This window comes from Mauremys mutica, chromosome 4, assembly GCF_020497125.1.
Source record: "Mauremys mutica isolate MM-2020 ecotype Southern chromosome 4, ASM2049712v1, whole genome shotgun sequence".
Lineage (NCBI taxonomy): Eukaryota > Metazoa > Chordata > Testudines > Geoemydidae > Mauremys > Mauremys mutica.
The window spans coordinates 54,389,360-54,407,267 of record NC_059075.1 but is presented as its reverse complement, the minus strand read 5'-3'; the positions used below and the strand labels follow the sequence as shown (position 1 = coordinate 54,407,267).

At 42.6% G+C, this 17,908-nt stretch overlaps 1 protein-coding gene across 8 annotated transcripts in view; it reads left to right on the top strand.

Annotated features, from left to right (window-relative positions):
* The window catches only part of DPH6 (diphthamine biosynthesis 6), a 403,785-nt gene that overhangs the window by 130,723 nt on the left and 255,154 nt on the right, over nt 1-17,908 (top strand). For all 8 annotated transcript variants that reach the window (XM_045016405.1, XM_045016404.1, XM_045016406.1 and 5 more), the window contains exon 6: nt 1,332-1,393. In XM_045016405.1, the coding sequence (XP_044872340.1) occupies nt 1,332-1,393 (62 nt within the window). The remainder of the gene's footprint in view (nt 1-1,331; nt 1,394-17,908) is intronic.

Below are 17,908 nucleotides of genomic sequence, written 5' to 3'. Positions count from 1 at the left end.
AGGACCTCTGTTTTTTTAAAGTTTCAGCTGAAAGATGACCCTTCCAGTAGCATAGAGTCTCCTCAGAGATAACTGGGATCTTTTCTTTTTGTATTGACTGAGAAGGAGAAAAGTTACCTCTCACAACAGGTTCTGAGGCGCTATTGGACATGAATATTTTTCCATCCAAATACTGACTAGCTCCAGTTGTGTGCTCTGCTCCCAAGAACTGACTACATCACAGCCTAAAGTGATATGTCTGTTGACAAAACACAAAGGCAAAAAGCTAATGCAGGAGCAAAGGCAGCCAGTTAAATGATTCCATTTACAAAAAAGAAGCTCATCATTAATATTTACACCTCAATGAAAACATAACTGTTCAGTCAAAATGAAAAATGGAAACACACAAACATCAAAAACACTTAAAAGAAAAGTCAAAGTTACAAAAAGAAATGGAGCAACAAAGGAGCCCCCACCTTCCAAACTGAAGAGACACTGCAAGTATAAACCACTTTTATGCTATGTGTGTGTGTGTGTGTCAGAGAGAGAGAGTTACACATACATATGGCTTGGCAAAGGCATATGTAAAAGAAAATAGTAGGGGTGCATTGGCAAATTTGTCACTTCTGAATAGTGGGGGAACTATAGAATTAGGGTTTTTTTTATAGCACCTCACTGTTACAAACAGCAGAGTTACAAACTGACCAGTCAACCATGTACCTCATTTGGAATCGGAAGTGCACTATCAGGCAACAGAAGAGCCAAGACCAAAAAAAAAGGCAAATATAGTACAGTACTGCATTAAAAGTAAACTATGAAAAAAGGGCAAAGCAGCATTTTTCCTCTTCATAGTAAAGTTTCAGGGCTGTATTAAGTCAATGTTCTGTTGTAAACTTTTGAAAGAATATCCATAATGTTCAGAGTTACGAACATTTCAGCGTTATGAACAACCTCCATTCCTGAGGTGTTTGTAACGCTGATGTTCTACTGTATCTAAATACATAAACTTGCACAGACTGTGGTAGTATTTTATTATTATGAACCTGAATTATCTATATTCCCTTGTGCTTGATGAAGTTTCTTAGAAATGAAATCATAAAGTAAAATAATACATTTTCCAGTTGACACAGTGCAAAGGAAATGAGCCTTATTTTTTACAAGCATGGAAACTGGTTGCCCAAAGGGAATAAGTGAGAGAATTCCAGCTTAGTACATTTACTTTAGGATCAAAATGATTTTAAATATACAGGAACTGACTTCCAAAGGACAATGTTACAAAAAAAGTCCACTTTGATGTCTAAACTACTTTCATTTATTTTATTTGTTAAATATATTTTAATATATCTTGGCAGGTTTAGATCCAGATAAACATCTAGGAAAAACATTGGATCAAATGGAGCCTTATCTTTTGGAGGTAAGTATCACTTAAAGCATGCTCAAAATATGCAGTGTTTCAAAAGAGAAATTATATATATAGAAGCTCACTTAATAATATTAACTTAATTCTAGAAACAGTTACTTTCAAAAACAAGGTGTTAGGCTAAAGTTTGTTTTACAAAAGACATAGACATCTTCTGTGTACTTCATATGAGAATGGAACTCCTGTTAAAGTCAGTTGGCAAGAGGTGTCATATTGTACGTTTTGAAAAGTAAGGTAGAGGATAAGAACCCTCAGTATTAAGGGCAAACTGACTTTTAGGTAATTATGATGGTCTTAAATACCCAAAAGTAATGTTAAAGTGGCTGATCATGACAGGGACTGTCAGAATTAGATAAGTATCAGTACTGAGAAATAAAACATTTTGGAGTTTGAAGTGGCAACCATGTATTTGGGAATCTATATGAAGCAGTTTTGTGCTCTGAAGCAGATGTGATGTGTGCACAACAGTAAAGATTAATTTTAAGGGTTTTCTGGGAAGGTGTGGGCTGGAAAACTCAAGAAGGAATAAGTGGTTGTTTCCTTTCCCATAGCATCAAGGGTGATGACTCCATCAAAAGTCACCAACTCTCTTAGAAATAAGAGTAAAGAGTATGTATTGTAGTTAGAATATAGTTGATTTATTTAATTTTTAAAAAAAATAAGTTTTCTAATTTTAACTAACAGGGATACTGTACGCTAAGCATCCAAATATAGACAATATTTAACCTGACACTTCATTTACAGGGAACTCTTTTCTCAGTATGGTCTCCGTAGCTTGTCTTGGCACTGAGATTATCTGAAAAAGAAAAATCTAGGCAGGAAACCTCCTGCCTATATGCTACAACATTTTATTGGCTGGAGTAACCTCCAAAGCCTGCTCCACTGAAAGGGGTCATCTTGGAAAGACTGGAGCATGCACTTAGCCCCAGAATTATCGACCATATGCAGCCTCCCCAAATCCTCCCCACCATTCATCCAATTGTGGAAAAATTGGAAAGAGTCCAGCGGAGGGCAACAAAAATGATTAGGGAGGTAGAGCACATGACTTATGAGGAGAGGCTGAGGGAACTGGGATTATTTAGTCTGCAGAAGAGAAGAAGAGGGGGATTTGATAGCTACTTTCAGCTACCTGAAAGGGGGTTCCAAAGAGGATGGATCTAGACTGTTCTCAGTGGTACCAGATGACAGAACAAAGAGTAATGGTCTCAAGTTGCAGTGGGTGAGGTTTAGGTTGGATATTAGGAAAAACTTTTTCACTAGGAGGGTGGTGAAGCACTGGAATGGGTTACCTAGGAAGGTGGTGGAATCTCCTTCCTTAGAGGTTTTTAAGATCAGGCTTGACAAAGCCCTGGCTGGGATGATTTAGTTGGGGATTGGTCCTGCTCTGAGCAGGGGGTTGGACTAGATGACCTCCTGAGGTCCCTTCCAACTAGGGTGACCAGATCACCCTGACTCCTCCTTCCTCCGCAAGCGCTGGAGGGAGGCCTGGGAGACTCAGGGAAGCGCGGGGCCGGGGTGAGTGTGAGTCTGGCCTGGCCCCAGCAGGCAGGACTCGGGTGCGGTACCTGGAGGGAGAGTAGGGGGTGGCCTGCGTGGCCAGGCGGCGGCTGTTCTCCCCACCTGGGCAGCGGGACTCGGGAGCAGCCGCTGCTGCAGCTCCCACTACTGCGGGGGGAGGGAGCAGCCGCTGGCCAAGCTCGGCGGCTGCGGCTCTGGCGCCCACGAACCCCCCGGGCCTGCTGTGGGGACCCAGCCCCTGGCCAGTCACGTCTGGGCTGGCTGCCCAGCTGGTGCAATTCCGCGGGTGGCCCCAGAGTGGAGGCAGCAGGCCCCAGCCCCCACATCCCGCTTGGGTCCCGCAGGGGAACAAACGGGGCTGGGCTGCCAATGCCTCCGCTGCGGGATTGCACCAGCTGGGCAGCCAGCCCAGATGCGACTGGCCAGGGGCTGGGCGCAGCATGCGCGCTGCTGGGTCCCCGCAGCAGGCCCGGGCTCAGGGGGTTCGGGCCCGGGCGCCAAAGCCACTGCCACCGAGTGCCACATGCTTGGCCACTTCCTCCCCCCGCGACAGTGGGAGCTGCAACAGCGGCTGCTCCCGAGTCCCGCTGCCCAGGTGGGGAGAACAGCTGCCGCCTGGCCCCGCGGGCCGCCCCCTACTCTCCCTCCAGATACTGCACCCGAGTCCTGCTTGCTCGGGGCCAGGCCGGACTCACACTCACCCCGGCCCCGCACTCTCCTGCGTCTCCTGGGCATGGCGTGCTTGGCAAGAGGCAGGGATTTGGGGAGGGAGCCAATGGGGCAGGGATGGGGGCGGGGATTTGGGGAGGGAGCCAATGGGGCAATGAGGGGGCGGGGATGGGGCAGAGATTTGGGGAGGGATCCAATGGAGGAAGAAGGGGGCGGAGTCGGGGTGGGGGAGGGCGCGAGCCCTTCCGGGCCCCGGACCCTTTGCTTGTTTGTCCAATGTCCCAACCTAACATTGGTTGGGACGCGGGACAAACAAGCAAATATCGGGACAGTCCCGATAAAATCGGGACGTCTGGTCACCCTACTTCCAATCTGATATTCTATGATTCTGTGATTCTTTGAACAAGTTCAACTGCAACAGTTTTACTGCTAAAAGGTCCACCAGAATTGAAGTAGGGATGTAGCGGGAAGGATTTGTCCTGAAGTATATAATTACACAATCCATTCCTTTCCACTAGAAACTAATGTCCCCAAGAGCATTGACGGGACTCTTTTCCTTACACAGACTAAAATTAGATAATCATTTGGCTGGATTTTTCGTTCTCCTGAACATGAAGCACAACACCTAGATGTGTTGTTCACTATTTTGAGGAACTAAAGATTGCGCATCTGAACCTGGTTTTCTGTATTTAATTGTATGTCATGTGGAGTTGTGTGGTTGCAGAATGAAAGATGGATGCCGCAACACAGACGCAAAGCCATCACCAAGCCTTATACAGATGTTCAAACTTCTTTGTGACTTGAGTGTTTGTCAAGAAGGTTTTCCTTTAGGAATTATGTGAATAACTTTGCTGAATAGAATATCATCATAACCAACTATGTTTCTTGGAAGCTAAAATACACCACTAAGTTTAACAAAGAAACAGTGCTGTACCATGAGTTTTACAGATAAGGAAACTGAGTTGCTGTGAGGTGAAATGATTTGGCTAAAGCAGCATAGGAAGTTAGTGAGAGAACTTGGACTAGAACCCAATTTTACCAACTCCCAATCTGGTGCTCGAACCACTAGCTAGCTCCTTGTGTTTACCACTTGCCGGTTACATTCCTGGGATAGCTTTAGATTTTATAACATCTGCCCAGAAACAGGGCCACCCGGGAGAGGGTGGGGGCAGCAAGCGGGGCAATTTGCCCCAGGCCCCGGGTCCTGCAGGGGCCCCCACAAGAATATAGTATTCTATAGTATTGCAACTTTTTTTTATGGAAGGGGTCCCCAAAATTGTTTTGCCCCAGGACACCTGAATCCTCTGGCGGCCCTGCCCAGAAACATAACTGTTGCAATATATAATTGCTGATTCAGTTTTTGCCCCTTGTCTTCTGTGTGTGGTGGGCTCCCAAGTAATGCCCACTAGCTCATATTGCATTTGAGGCTTGGTATACAAATGAGAATCCATGTGCAGTCCTGACCAAATCAGTACAAGTTAAGACTTTGGCATTTGTTTAGCACAACAAAAAAGAAACCTCTCTCTGGGAAGCAGGTTTATTGACTAGCATGTGTTAGGTACGTGTATGTACTACACAGGATGCAGTGGAGATGGCTTGGGAATGGTAAATTCACTACATTCATTATTTGGAGACTCTTTGGGGCCAAAGGTAATGATAGACAGTTATATGCAGTTTAAGACCATAATAAACACTAAAGTGGTTTATTTTTTTCCCCACTGACCTCTGAAGTTCACTTAAAAACAATGTTTCCATTATGCAGAAGCTGTTTCTACAAGATCCTGATAACTGTTTGCAAATGAAGTAATAAGATACTTTTGTGGTGATCATGCAGTTATGACTAATGTACTTCAACTCAGACTGTGTACAAGAAGCAAAAGGAACTGGCGCTTGGGGTACTTGGTGAGGGAGAGTAGAGGAATAATGCCTGGCTGTTGGAAGCCTGCTAGATTAATAGGAGTGGGAAGATGCCCCAGAAATGGGGTGGTGTGTCAGTGAGCCCAGAAAATAAGAGGAAAGATGGTAGGATGGAGCTGACCAATCTCTGGGAGCAAGAAGGGTGTCTCTGGCAAGAAACAAAGTGAGAGGTGGAAGCAGGAGAGAGGGAGAGAAACACACACAATAAGTAAGCCTTTCCTATGTTATTTTTCATATCTAATTTAAGTGTCAAGATATTAATTAGTTGCATAATAGTGACAGCAAATTTATCTATGTTGTTCCACAATAGAAACTTCATCCTTGTGAACAGAGAGGGCTAGATCCTCAACTACTGCACACTGGCATTGTTCCATGACCAATAGCTCTGTGATAGGAGTTTTCAAACTTCATTGTACTGCGACCCCCTTCTGACGACAAATATGACTACACAACCTCAGGAGCGGGGACCGAAGCCTGAGCCCGCCCGAGCCCCACCACCTCAGGTGGGGGGGCCAAAGCCAAAGCCCGAGGGCTTCAGCCCCTGGCGGGGGGCCTGTATCCTGAGCCCTGCTGCCCAGGGCTGAAGCCCTCAGGCTTTGGTTTTGGCCCCAGCAAGTCTAAGCCAGTACTGGCAACCCCATTAAAACGGGGTCACAACCCACTTTGGGGTCCTGACCCTCAGTTTGGAACCGCTGCTCTATGACCAGTTACACGATCTGAGGAGCTTACCCCTTTGTGAATAAGAAAATGGGAAGTATTTTTAAAAACATAATAATTGTGTCTTCAGACTCTTGCATGACCATTCAATAATTGATTTTAAATAATTTTGCGTATAGGCTAAAACATATTTCCAATATTTACTTTGTATGTGTGAATGAGAGAGAGAAAAATAATGGTGGTGTTAGTCCTTTTTGATTATTTTATTTGCCTCACACATTTTTCCCAGTCCTTGTTGTCTATGGTATCCAAAGTTTCAGAGTAATACTTACCAAAAATGTGAGCTTGGAGCATAATGTAGCTGGTAATGAAGTAGAGAACATTTCACCTCTAGGTCACTGCTATGAATGTAGCACATAGTAGTAGTGACCAGAAGTCATTGCTGTCTGATGTCTGTTCAATGAATGACCTGTGTAAAATGAGTTGGCAGTCTCATTGCAGCTCCTAGAGTATACTGGTTGATGGATCACAAAAACTCTTTACAGTTGGCTCCTTGTTGACCATCTCAAAAGAAAGGCAAGGACTGAATGGGTATAAAGGACAGAATTAACTTCTTACCAGGGTACCCCTCCAGCAGAGTACTGAAATAAGTTGGCAGGACAGCATGAGGAAGCTTACACAGCTAACATTGTTTTGTAGCTCTTTTTGTGGTATGCATGCTATAAAAGTCAGCACAAATAAATTACTTTTACTAGATAGGTGCCTTTGACCTAGTGAAACTGAAGCATTAACTACAAACTGAAGATAAATGCTTGGGTTTATGATTTTTAAAAACTTATTTTCTAGCAACCTGATGAGGTCTTTCACATCAGGAACACTGACAGACACGAAGGGATAAGGAGAGAGCCCAGACATGGTGAGGAGGTAGAGAGGGGACATGATGCCTCAGCCAAATCAAGGAAAATATCACATTAACTCCATTAATAAGGCTGCAGCTCTCACAGACCCCTGAAGGCAGGAGGAGCCCAGAGGCTCCTGGTTTTCTTGGGGCAGAATATCTCTTTCTGAGGAGCCCTTTCAGACCTACCTGCCCAGTTCCCTAAGAGCTGTGATAATAGAGGCCATCTCCAGGCTCTCCTCTTTCATTGCTACTGTTTGTGCTCCTCTCATCCCAGTCCTGTATATCTGAAGTATTTATATAACCCACCATGACTGCACTATTTGAGTGCCTCACAAGATTTTATATATGTAAGCCTTCTGTCAGCTAGGTTGTGAGGTACGTCCATTTTACAGATGAGGGAACTGAGGCACATAGAGACTATAGGCCAGATTTTCAAAGGTGTTTAGTCACCTAAAGATGCAGATATGTATTTATTGGGATTTTTTGAATAGCACCTAAGCAGGGTAGGCACCTAACTCACACTGAAATTAATGTGAGTCGGGTGCCTAACTTGCTTAGATACTTTTGAAAATCCCACTAGAGGTGACTTTCTTAAGGCCACCCGTAAAATCTCTGGTGTGGGAGGGAATTGAACAGAGATCTCCCAAGTCCCAGGCTAACACACTAACCACTGAACCACCCTTTCTTTCCAGGTCACACTCCCACTGTGAAAACCCCTTGTGGCTGCAGTTACAGAGTCAGAGGCACTCTGCCCCCAAAATACCCCATTGTCTCTGCGCTCTGATTTCTGATAGGCAAGAAGAGTGAATGATTTTATAAACACCCACCTCTAGTCTCTATGGTTTATGCTCCAGCCATATATTAGATTAATCTAGCTGAGTCTGTAGAGGCTAGTCATGTTTAAATGTAGAGAGTGCCACTTCCTGTTTTCTTATTCTTTCCTTGGGAGATTCTGGCTCAGCCCATGAAAAAGCACTTAAAATCAAGAGTCTCCTGGTGTGGAGAGTGACAGAATGGGCCTGCAGTGCTGTCATTGTGCCATATTGCAGAGGAGAAAATTACATATATGTGGCTGTGATGCTACCTTCTTGCCCCAACTCTGATGTTCTGTGACCAGAGGCAAAAGCATCAGGGTTGAATTGTTGCATAAAAAAACCCCAAAACACTATTTTCCTCTCTCCCTGTCCGCAGTGGAGATACCACTAATAGCAGGTATAAAAAGCTATTTACTTACTTTAACTTGTGAAGTCTTTATCAAACCAAAGTATTAGCCCTTTTTGCTGGTGGAGTTTGGCTGTGAAATGAGCTTTCTGAGAAAGGTAGGTTAAACCAAAGGTTACGATTTAAACCCTTTGTCTTTGGGAAACATTTCCCATAGTAACCAAAGTGATACGAGCAGAGGGGAAGAAGAGAAGAGACATTAGATAGGGGAGAGCCAAGGGAATAAAGGGGCATGGTTGCTGCTTCCCCCTCAGTTCCTTCTTACTGCTCATGGTGAGAGGTGGAGCTCCCTACTGCTTCTGAGCTTTGGCTAGACAGCCTTTGTAAAAAAGAAAAAAAAATCTTGTATATAGTTGTAGGTTAGTTTAGTTTAGTGTTAATTTAGTGTAGTGAGTAAATTAGTTTAAATTGAGATTCACTATGGAGAAATCCCCAAGTTTTAAACGTGTCATGTGCAGGGCAATGTCTCCTCTTAGCAATAAGTACAAAAGTTGTCTAATCTTCTTAGGTGAGCGACATGAGGGACAAATGTTCTATTTGTACCCCCTTTGAGACAAGAATGAAAAAAACAGAGGGATTTCCTCCTTAAAATACATCTTCTCAAGAAGGCAATGCATCCCAGAGGGTCCTTCTGGCTGCCTAGCCATGTATATGTTGAACAATTCTTGCGCTGCCCTTCAATCACTGGCTATCTACACTCCAGTAACAAAGAGGAAGCAGTTCAAGTCCCAAACAGAGTACAGATCTTACCATCATCAGAGATTTCAGGATGCCTCTAGAAGATGAGCTAAGTCTCCTAGGCATCACGCATTGGCATTGTCCACAACACACCTTTCTACACCAGACTTTGATTACTTTGAAGCAGTCATTTTGATATCTCAGTTGAGGACAATGTTTCATCTTCTACATACATCCAAACCCTCTATTGTGGAAGTACCTTTTTCTCTTTTACGATGCATTGGCAGCGATTATATCAGACAAGTGGGTCATCAGCACAGAAAAAGAGGGTTACATTATACAGCTCACCCTCCTCCCTTTCCCCAGTCCACCTTCCCCATACCTTTTCAGGAACCTGTCTTACAAGACTATTTTAGATCAAGGATTATCGTCTGTATTGGAATTGGGGGCAATAGAGGAAGTTCCTTACCAGCACAGAGGGAAAGGCTTCTTTTCCTGCTACTTCCTGATTCTCACAAAGAGAGATGGGTTTGACCCATTCTGGTTTTAAGAAATCTGATTGAATTTATCAAAAAGATGAAATTTAGGATGGTCACCATGGCATCTGTTGTCCCTTCCTTGGAGACTGGAAATTGGTGTTTGCCAGTGACCTGCAAGATGCTTCTTGACATGTGGAAGTACATCCCAGCCACTGAAAATATCTTCAATTCATGGTACCCATCATGCACTACCAATACACAGTGCTATTCTTCAGCCTATTGTTAGCCCCAGGGTGTTTTCCAAGCTTATGATAGCGATAGCAGACCATCTGTGCCATTTAGGAGTTCAAATATTTCCTGTCCTAGGCGATTGGCTAGGTCTTCCATCCATAACAGCATCCTCTTCTCAGACATCTGTTCTGTTGTCTAGGTCTAAAACTGCATGTACAGCAATCAAAATTACATCAAACACAGCAAATAAGTTTCATAGGGACTGATATCAGTGCCACGATTCCTGATGAACAGGTTCCAGTTCATAGTCTCTGTCTGAGAGCTCAAGAGTAACTTGAGAACAACAGTGCATTCTTGTGTACAGCTCTTGGGACATATGGTCTTGTGCATGTACATGACTTAACATGCCAGAATTCCCCTCATATGTCTGCAGGCCTGGCTATTGACCAAGCAGACATTTGCTGGACATACTCATTTGCATACCCTATAAGTGTGTAAGTCCCTGAATTGGTGGTGAGACCCTACGAATGTATGCATAGGGGTTCCTTTCCTGCCACCAGAGCCAACTATGACATTGATAGGAGACGTGTCCACTAGGTGTTGGGGACCCATCTGGTCAAACTTCAGTTCAAGCCCTTTGGATGCCTCTGGAACTTTCATTTCATATAAATACACAGGAACTTTGAGGTATCGGGCCTGTGAGATGTTCATTTTCAAGTTCTCACTGACAATGCCATTACTATGTTTTATCGGAACAAGCAGGAAGGTGCAATGTCACCTCAGCTGTGCCAGAGAGCAGTCCACTTCTGCATAAAGAACAGTATCTTCCTAAAGGCCTTTCTTCTCCCAGGGCTGAGAAACACTGTTGTGAATTCCCTCAATAGGAATTTCATAGACCATCACAAATGCTCAATAAAAAGGGGTGTTCTGCAAGGAAGCTTCCATGAGTGGGAATACCCAATAACAGACTTGCAACCACTCTAAACACCAAATGGAAGAGATTTTCTTTCAGGTTCTGACACAGATGCCTTCCATGTTGAGCCATTTGCTGTACGTTTTTCCTCCAGTCCCTCTGATTCCTAGGATGATCAGGAAGCTCAGAAGAGACAAAGCAGCTTCATAGCATTTACTTGGCCAAGGCAGTGCTGAAACAAAGATTTACATCAACTCTCCATTCATCCACCCATATCACTACCTCTGGGTGAGGATCTTTTGTCTCAAAATCAAGGCAAATCACAGCACCCAAACTTGCAATCTCTTTGCCTAACAACATGGATGATCTCTGGTTGAGCCAGGAAGAAAGAGTTTGCTGCTGAGAAGTCCAAGCCATTCCGGTAAACAGCAGAAAAAATTCCACCAGAGTCACTTATGCAGCAAAATACAAAAGGTTTTCAATCTGGGCAGAATCTCATCAGCTATCTCCTGATAATACAGACATTAGACATATACTAGACTACCTGTATAGTGTCAGTTCAGTGAGAGTCCATTTAGCAGCCATTTCTGCAATACACCCCACCAGTGGATGGGTTTTTTTTGTAGCCCTTGATATTTGGATTTTTAAAGGGTCTTATCAGTGTGTACTCTTCAGTGTCCAATTCATTACCTTTATGGGACATAAACTTCATATTGATGTGTCCCCCCTTTTAGCCTTTCTCCTGCAATTGCTGTCAATGAAAACATCGGTTTTGGTGGCAATTACCTCTGTAAAGAAGGTGTCAGAGTGCCAGGCACTTCTAGCTTAGCCTTATTTCTCTCAGCTTGGCTGGTCTTAAGATTCCTTCTTTCGCGACCTGCCTATCTCTGAAATCTCTTTGCCAGAGGGCTACTTTCCCTTCCTTACATTCAGAGTGGAGTCTATTGAGCCATATATGTCCCAGTCCTGTAGTAGTAATTATCCTGCAGCTCCCTTTAGGGTTCCAATTTGTGCAGAGTGAAGCAAAAGGAGAATGTTGCCACCCTATATTATTGAGAGAATGCTGTTACCCAGTTAAAACCTAAAACATTTATTTAAAAATTAAGTGACTTTCTTTCCATGAAGAATTATCAACCCTCACTGCCTGAAAAGTGCCACTGATGAATATGTAAGGCATTTCCGCACAAGATTGTTACCTATATGGTATTTTTATTGATTCATGGTTGGTTGAAAGTAGTCTGTTGATGATTACATTTCAAAATTAATTCACAAATTTCAATTATTTTGATGTCATAGGTCAGTATTTAGAGCATGGTCCTAAAGTATTATTTTTCTGACATCAAAACTTCAGCCTAGAGCAATAGAAAACAGTACACCCCAATGAACCCACTACAGTAACTCTTCACTTAAAGTTGTCCTGGTTAACGTTATTTGAGGGGTAGGCAACCTATGGCACGTGTGCCGAAGGCGGCACATGAGCTGATTTTCAGTGGCACTCACATTGTCCAGGTCCTGGCCACTGGTCTGGGGAGCTCTGCATTCTTAAACATTTTAAAAACCTTACTTACTTTACATACAACAATAGTTTAGTTATATATTATAGACTTAGAAAGAGACCTTCTAAAAACATTAAAATGTATTACTGGCACGCAAAACCTTAAATTAGAGTGAATAAATTAAGACTCGGCACACCACTTCTGAAAGGTTGCTGACTCCTGTGTTATTTCCTTGTTACGTTGCTGATCAATTAGAGAACATGTTTGTTTAAAGTTGTGCAATGCTCCCTTATAATGTCGTTTGGCAGCCGCCTGCTTTGTCCACTGCTTGCAGGAAGAGCAGCCCATTGCAGCTAGCTGGTGTGGGCTTGGAACCAGGGTGGACCGGCAGCCTCCCAACAACTCCCGTTCCCCTAAGTTCCCTGTGCAGCAAGCCACCCAGCAGGCTATCAGTTGCCATCAGTTCAGCTGGCCCTTCCACCACTGCCATGTGCTGCTCCTGCACTCTGCCTTGGAGCTGCTCCTTGGAGCCTCCTGTTTAGGGTGACCAGATAAGAGACATGAAATATTGGGACACGAGGTGGGGAAAGTGTGTTGCTGGCAGAGCAAAACAAAAAACAAAAACGAGAGCCAGCTCAGGGAAAAAAAAAAAAAGCTGCCAGAGCATAGGAAAAATTGGTGGGGGCTAAGCACCCACCGGCAACTCCCTGCCGGGGGCTGGGGACGGGGCCAAGTGGCACACCTGCAGCCTGCCAGCCCCGGAACTGCAGCTGCTTCGGAGGCTGTGGGGAGAGCAGTGTGGCCGGAAGTGAAGAGACTCTCTGGCCCTGCCTCTTCCCTTCTCTCTCTGCTGGCTGTGCTGCCTCTTCTTGCTCCTTCTCTTGAGGGAAGGGGCTGTGTCCCACCCCTCCCTCTCTATACCCGTTCATAAGCTGACCCCATTTTTTGGTGCTTCCCTTTTTTACTAAAAAAATTCGTCTTATGAAAGAGTATATACGGTACGTTCTTTTCTGATTTATATCCTGAAGATTAAGGTTATGAGTGAAATGATGTTCTTCTGTGGCTTCTATGTGAATTGCAGGATGATTGTCAAAAAATTGCAGCTGAGTTGTGGACAAACCATGGAAAATTGTAGAAAAGTAATAACAGACTTTATTATTTGCGGTAATAGAGTCCATTATTACTTTTCTGCAATTTTCCGCTGGTGTGGAGGTCTGGGGCTGAGCGTGAGAACAGGGGGCTGGATAGTGCGGGATCCCACTGTTGGCCGCTCAGGGCTGAGAGTGGCCACTCGGGCTGACAGCAGGGGAGCCCACTCTCAGCCCTGTGGTGGCCAGGACTCCTGCTGTCAAAATTATGGTGGAAGCCTAATATTGCAGAATCTGAAATTTCCTCAATATTGCAAGTTAAGTAGGGCCATAATCGTGGGTCATTTTTATCAGCACAGTAAAATAATTATATTATTTCATTGTGACAAGGAAAGTTCTTGAATTATTTTTTTCTAAATAGCTAGGTATTGATTAATTATGTTAAATTGAGATGATTATATTTGTGTTCTTGTCCAACTAGTTCCCTTGTACCAAAGGTGCCCAATCCTTGCTAAACGAGATGGCTCTGTTGGCAACATGCCAAGAACCCTAATCTATGTAGAACTTTTTAAAAATCAAAATCAAATGCACGCAACAGTAATATTTGCTTGTACAGTATTTTTCCTTGACAGAATTAGAAATTGTTTGTGGTTTGAACAGTTGCACCAGAATTTAATTATTACTTGTTGGCCTGTTGGTGAAGATGAAGTGTATGGAAGGTTTAATACCTGATATGTTCTCTGACTGGGAGCTATAAAATCTTGCCCTTGCAGCAGGTTGGATTCAGTAATTGAATTGCCTTTCCCATCTCTGACTACTAAAATTCTGTGATAAACTCTGCCTTCACCCTGCAGTATCATGGTCAGGATAGCAGGAGGATGAGTCGTATTGACTATGTGGGCTTCACTTTGAATACGTAATCAAAGATTTATTTGTATCTTTGTTTGATGCTGGATTTCATCTAGTGTAAAAGTTGTTTCCATGTTACTCTGGTATTTGTTTTAGGTTTAGAATTGGACTGGATATCAACTTTTCTTGAGTGATGTAATTTGTAAATATAATGAGAGGTGAGGTTGTTTTGACCCATTACAACTATGAGGCAAGATCCCCCTCTCATGAAATTTAGGTTTAGCTTTAAAAGTTATTCTTATTGAGTTGTCACATTTATTATGCATGTCAGATCTAGCTTGCAAAACAAGATAACACAAGTCTGTAAAAAATGTTAGTGTTTTAAAGTATTTGAAAGCTGGTTCCTGTCTCACTGATGGCAGCTTGAAAAATATTGCTCAGCTTCTTTTACTTCTAAAAGGCACATTAAGAGCCTGATCCTTTGAGGTGCTAAGTATCTTCAGTTGCTAGTGACTTCACTGGGAGTTTAGAATGTTCAGGACCAAATATGATCCTAAGCCCAATGGCACTGAAAGTTGGGATTTCCCAACAAGGACAGCAAATTTAGACTCTCAGCTTTGAAGTGTTTGATGTTGGTTTCCAGGAAGAACTCACAGTACTCAAGGCTTAAAAGCAGAATCATCAAGTTTAGAAATAACTTACACAGTAAACATTCATTCCTTATTGTCACTGTGAAATATTTTTAGCTAGGCTACACCTGTAAAAATATCCAACTTCTTTGTTCCTCAAAAATACACGCATTTCATAGGTTTTTTGTTTTTTTAAGACAAACAAACCTGTGTATTAGTTTTATTTTTCAGTAGCTCTATTTAGTATTCATTGCAGCAGACGCTCTTGGCATGAAAAAGAATAAAAGGTTCTGACTAACTGTTTTGTAAGTTGTCCATTCTTATTGTATCAACATTAATTATTTTTGATAGATTTGTCCTATAAAAACCTTGCTGCACTTTTTGACAGGTGAAACTGTCTTGTATGTCAGGAGTATAATTTTTGAAAATGAAGGCTTGATTAAATGTATGTTTGGTTATTTTTACACATGGAGATATTCTCTCTTTAGGAAGGAAATGCCTGTGATAACTTTGGCTTTAAAAAGATAATTTTATCTTTATTAAAGATGAGATTTGAATTTTCCATCACAAAATGAGTAAACAGTCATGTAGAATTTTATGACAGATACCATCTTTGTCTGAGCTATTAGATATTTTTCAGAAATAAAAGGTTGAAAAGAGTGCAAGCAAAATGGTATTTAACATTTTCCAGCTTCATATTCAGTGTCAAAGGGCTATGATTAAAAATGTGATCTCTGATCCTGTAAAAGGATTAAGTTCTTTGTACTACTTTCTTTTTTTTATGTCTGTGTTCAGAGTCCCTGGTGTTCTTTATGCTAAGGTGATGACTCAAGTCATCCAGATCTGTTAAAATATTTTAAAATAAATACTTATTAAAGAAAACTGAAAGCTTAACTAACACTCTCCATACTCAGGAATACTAGTACAGTTTTATGTAACATATCAGACATATCCATTACTTGAAATCCTCTGGTAGCATTGTAAAAATAAATCCCCTAATATAAAAGTAACTTTAGTCTTGTGTAAAATATAAACAGTTTCACTGAAAATATATCTATAAGACTAAATACTTATAAAAATAATGTTGCCTTAATTTATCCTGGAAAAAAAAGGAGATGGGGGACTAATATTTTTGATCTCACTTCAATTAGAGACAGATACAGACAGCTACTCTATCATGTATAAGGAATGAGCTGAGGGTGCTCGACATGTTAAGCATCAGATGCATAATTTACAATGATTCAGAATTGAATTGAAGTCACAAGGAGTCAGATCAGCAATGACAATACTAATAATAATTAATAAAAATTACACATAATAGATTTTAAGGCCAGAAGGACTATTGTATTATCTTGTCTGATATCCTGTCTATTTCTGGCTATTAATTTCATCTAATTACCCTTGTATTGAGCCCATTGACTTCTGATTCTGATTCATTGACTTCTAAAGCACATCTTCCAAAGAGGAATGTAGTCATGATTTGATGAGCTCAAGACATGGAGACTCCACCACTTCCTTTGTTACTTTGTTTCAATGGTCAATCACCCTTACTGTTACCAAAAAAAAAAAAAAAAATTGTGCCTAATTTATTATTTGAATTTGTTGGGCATCAGCCTCCAGCCACTGGTTCTTTTTCCACTAGATTAAAGAGTCCCTTACTACTCCGTATTTTTTTCTCACAAAGTTACTTGTACTGTACAGTATAAACAAGTTACCTCTTAATCTTTTTTTGATAAGATAAACAGATTGAACACTTTAAGTCTCTCACTCTGAGGTATTTTCTCCAGCCCTTGAATAATTTTTGTGGCTCGTTTCTGCACCTTTTCTGGTTTTTCAACATTTTTTTTTTCAAATGTGGACCCCAGGACTCTACACAGTATTCCAGTGTTGGTCTCACCAGTGCAGAATACAAAGTACAATCATAGAATCTTAAAAATGTAACGCTGGAAGGGACCTTTAGAAGGTCATTGAGAATTCATTGTGCTCAGACAGGACCAAGTAAACCTCCTTACTCCTACTCACTACTTCCCTGTTTATCCATTCAAAGATCATATTCGCCTTTTTTGTCACAGCATTACACTGAGGGCTCATGTTGAGTTGCTTGTGACACCTAAATCCTTTTCAGAGTTACTGCTTTCCAGGATACAGGCCCCCATTGTCTTGGACACACACACAGACAAAGAAGGTGCAAGTGATGTGGTTTAATTAGGCAGCAGCTTTATTAATTCAACTCCTCTGGGAACTATCCAGCTAAAATATGTACAATGCAGGTCATGATTTCCCCCGGTGGAGAGCTGCTGTTAGCCCCCCACTCCGCCTTAGCATGCCCTAGTCCATTGCTGGAAGCCCACTGCCATCCCCTCATTTGTGGGTTAAGGGTCTGGGAAAAGGGGGTTGTCGTGAATGAGTACCTCCACTGTATACTTGCCATGAGGAGGTGCCAACAGTTAGCTTGACTGCCTCCCTCCCACCCCAGCTGTGTACCCAGATGTACTACGTCTACACTACAAGCTAGGAATCTGATTCCCTGCTAATGTACACATACCCCCGTTAGCTCTGATTGAGCTAGCACAAGTATCAATAGCAGTGTAGCCGCAGTAGCATTGGTAGCATCAGTGGAAGCATAGCTGAGCCGTGCCAAGTATATATGGTTTCAGGCAGGTTTGTACTCCGAAGGGCTCAGCCAGGCCTCCTCTGCCGCTACCACTGCTACTGCATCTACACTGCTATTTATATCTGTGCTAGCTCAATCAGAGCTAGCGTATGTGTACACAAGTAGGGGCATCACACCCCTAGTTTGTAGTGTAGACGTATCCATAGTTAACAGTTCCCTCCCTAACACTGGTCAAAAATATATCCTTCCCCAGTCAGAGAGGTGTACCCTATTGTCCTTGAATGTAACATATATGATTTTTTGATGTCTAATTGCCAAAACTCTCCATTCCAGATGCTTCTGGCCTTTTCAACCTGTGGAGGCCTGGTGGGTTCCTCTGTGCACTCCACTGCAGCATTTTAGATCGGTGTGCAGTCTCCTGCCTGGAAAAGGCCCTGGATCTTACCCTAAATCTGTGCCCTGATCCAATGAGCTCCATTTGCCCTGATGGAAACCCCAGACCCAACTCCCCCCAATGCATTCAAATCAGCTTTCAGTGCTGATTCTGGCATCCAATCTTCCCATTCAAGGAAATCCTCCATGCACATAACTCCCAGTGAAGTCAATGGAAATTTCACAAAGGGAGAGATTGCAGGATGAACCTCTTAAA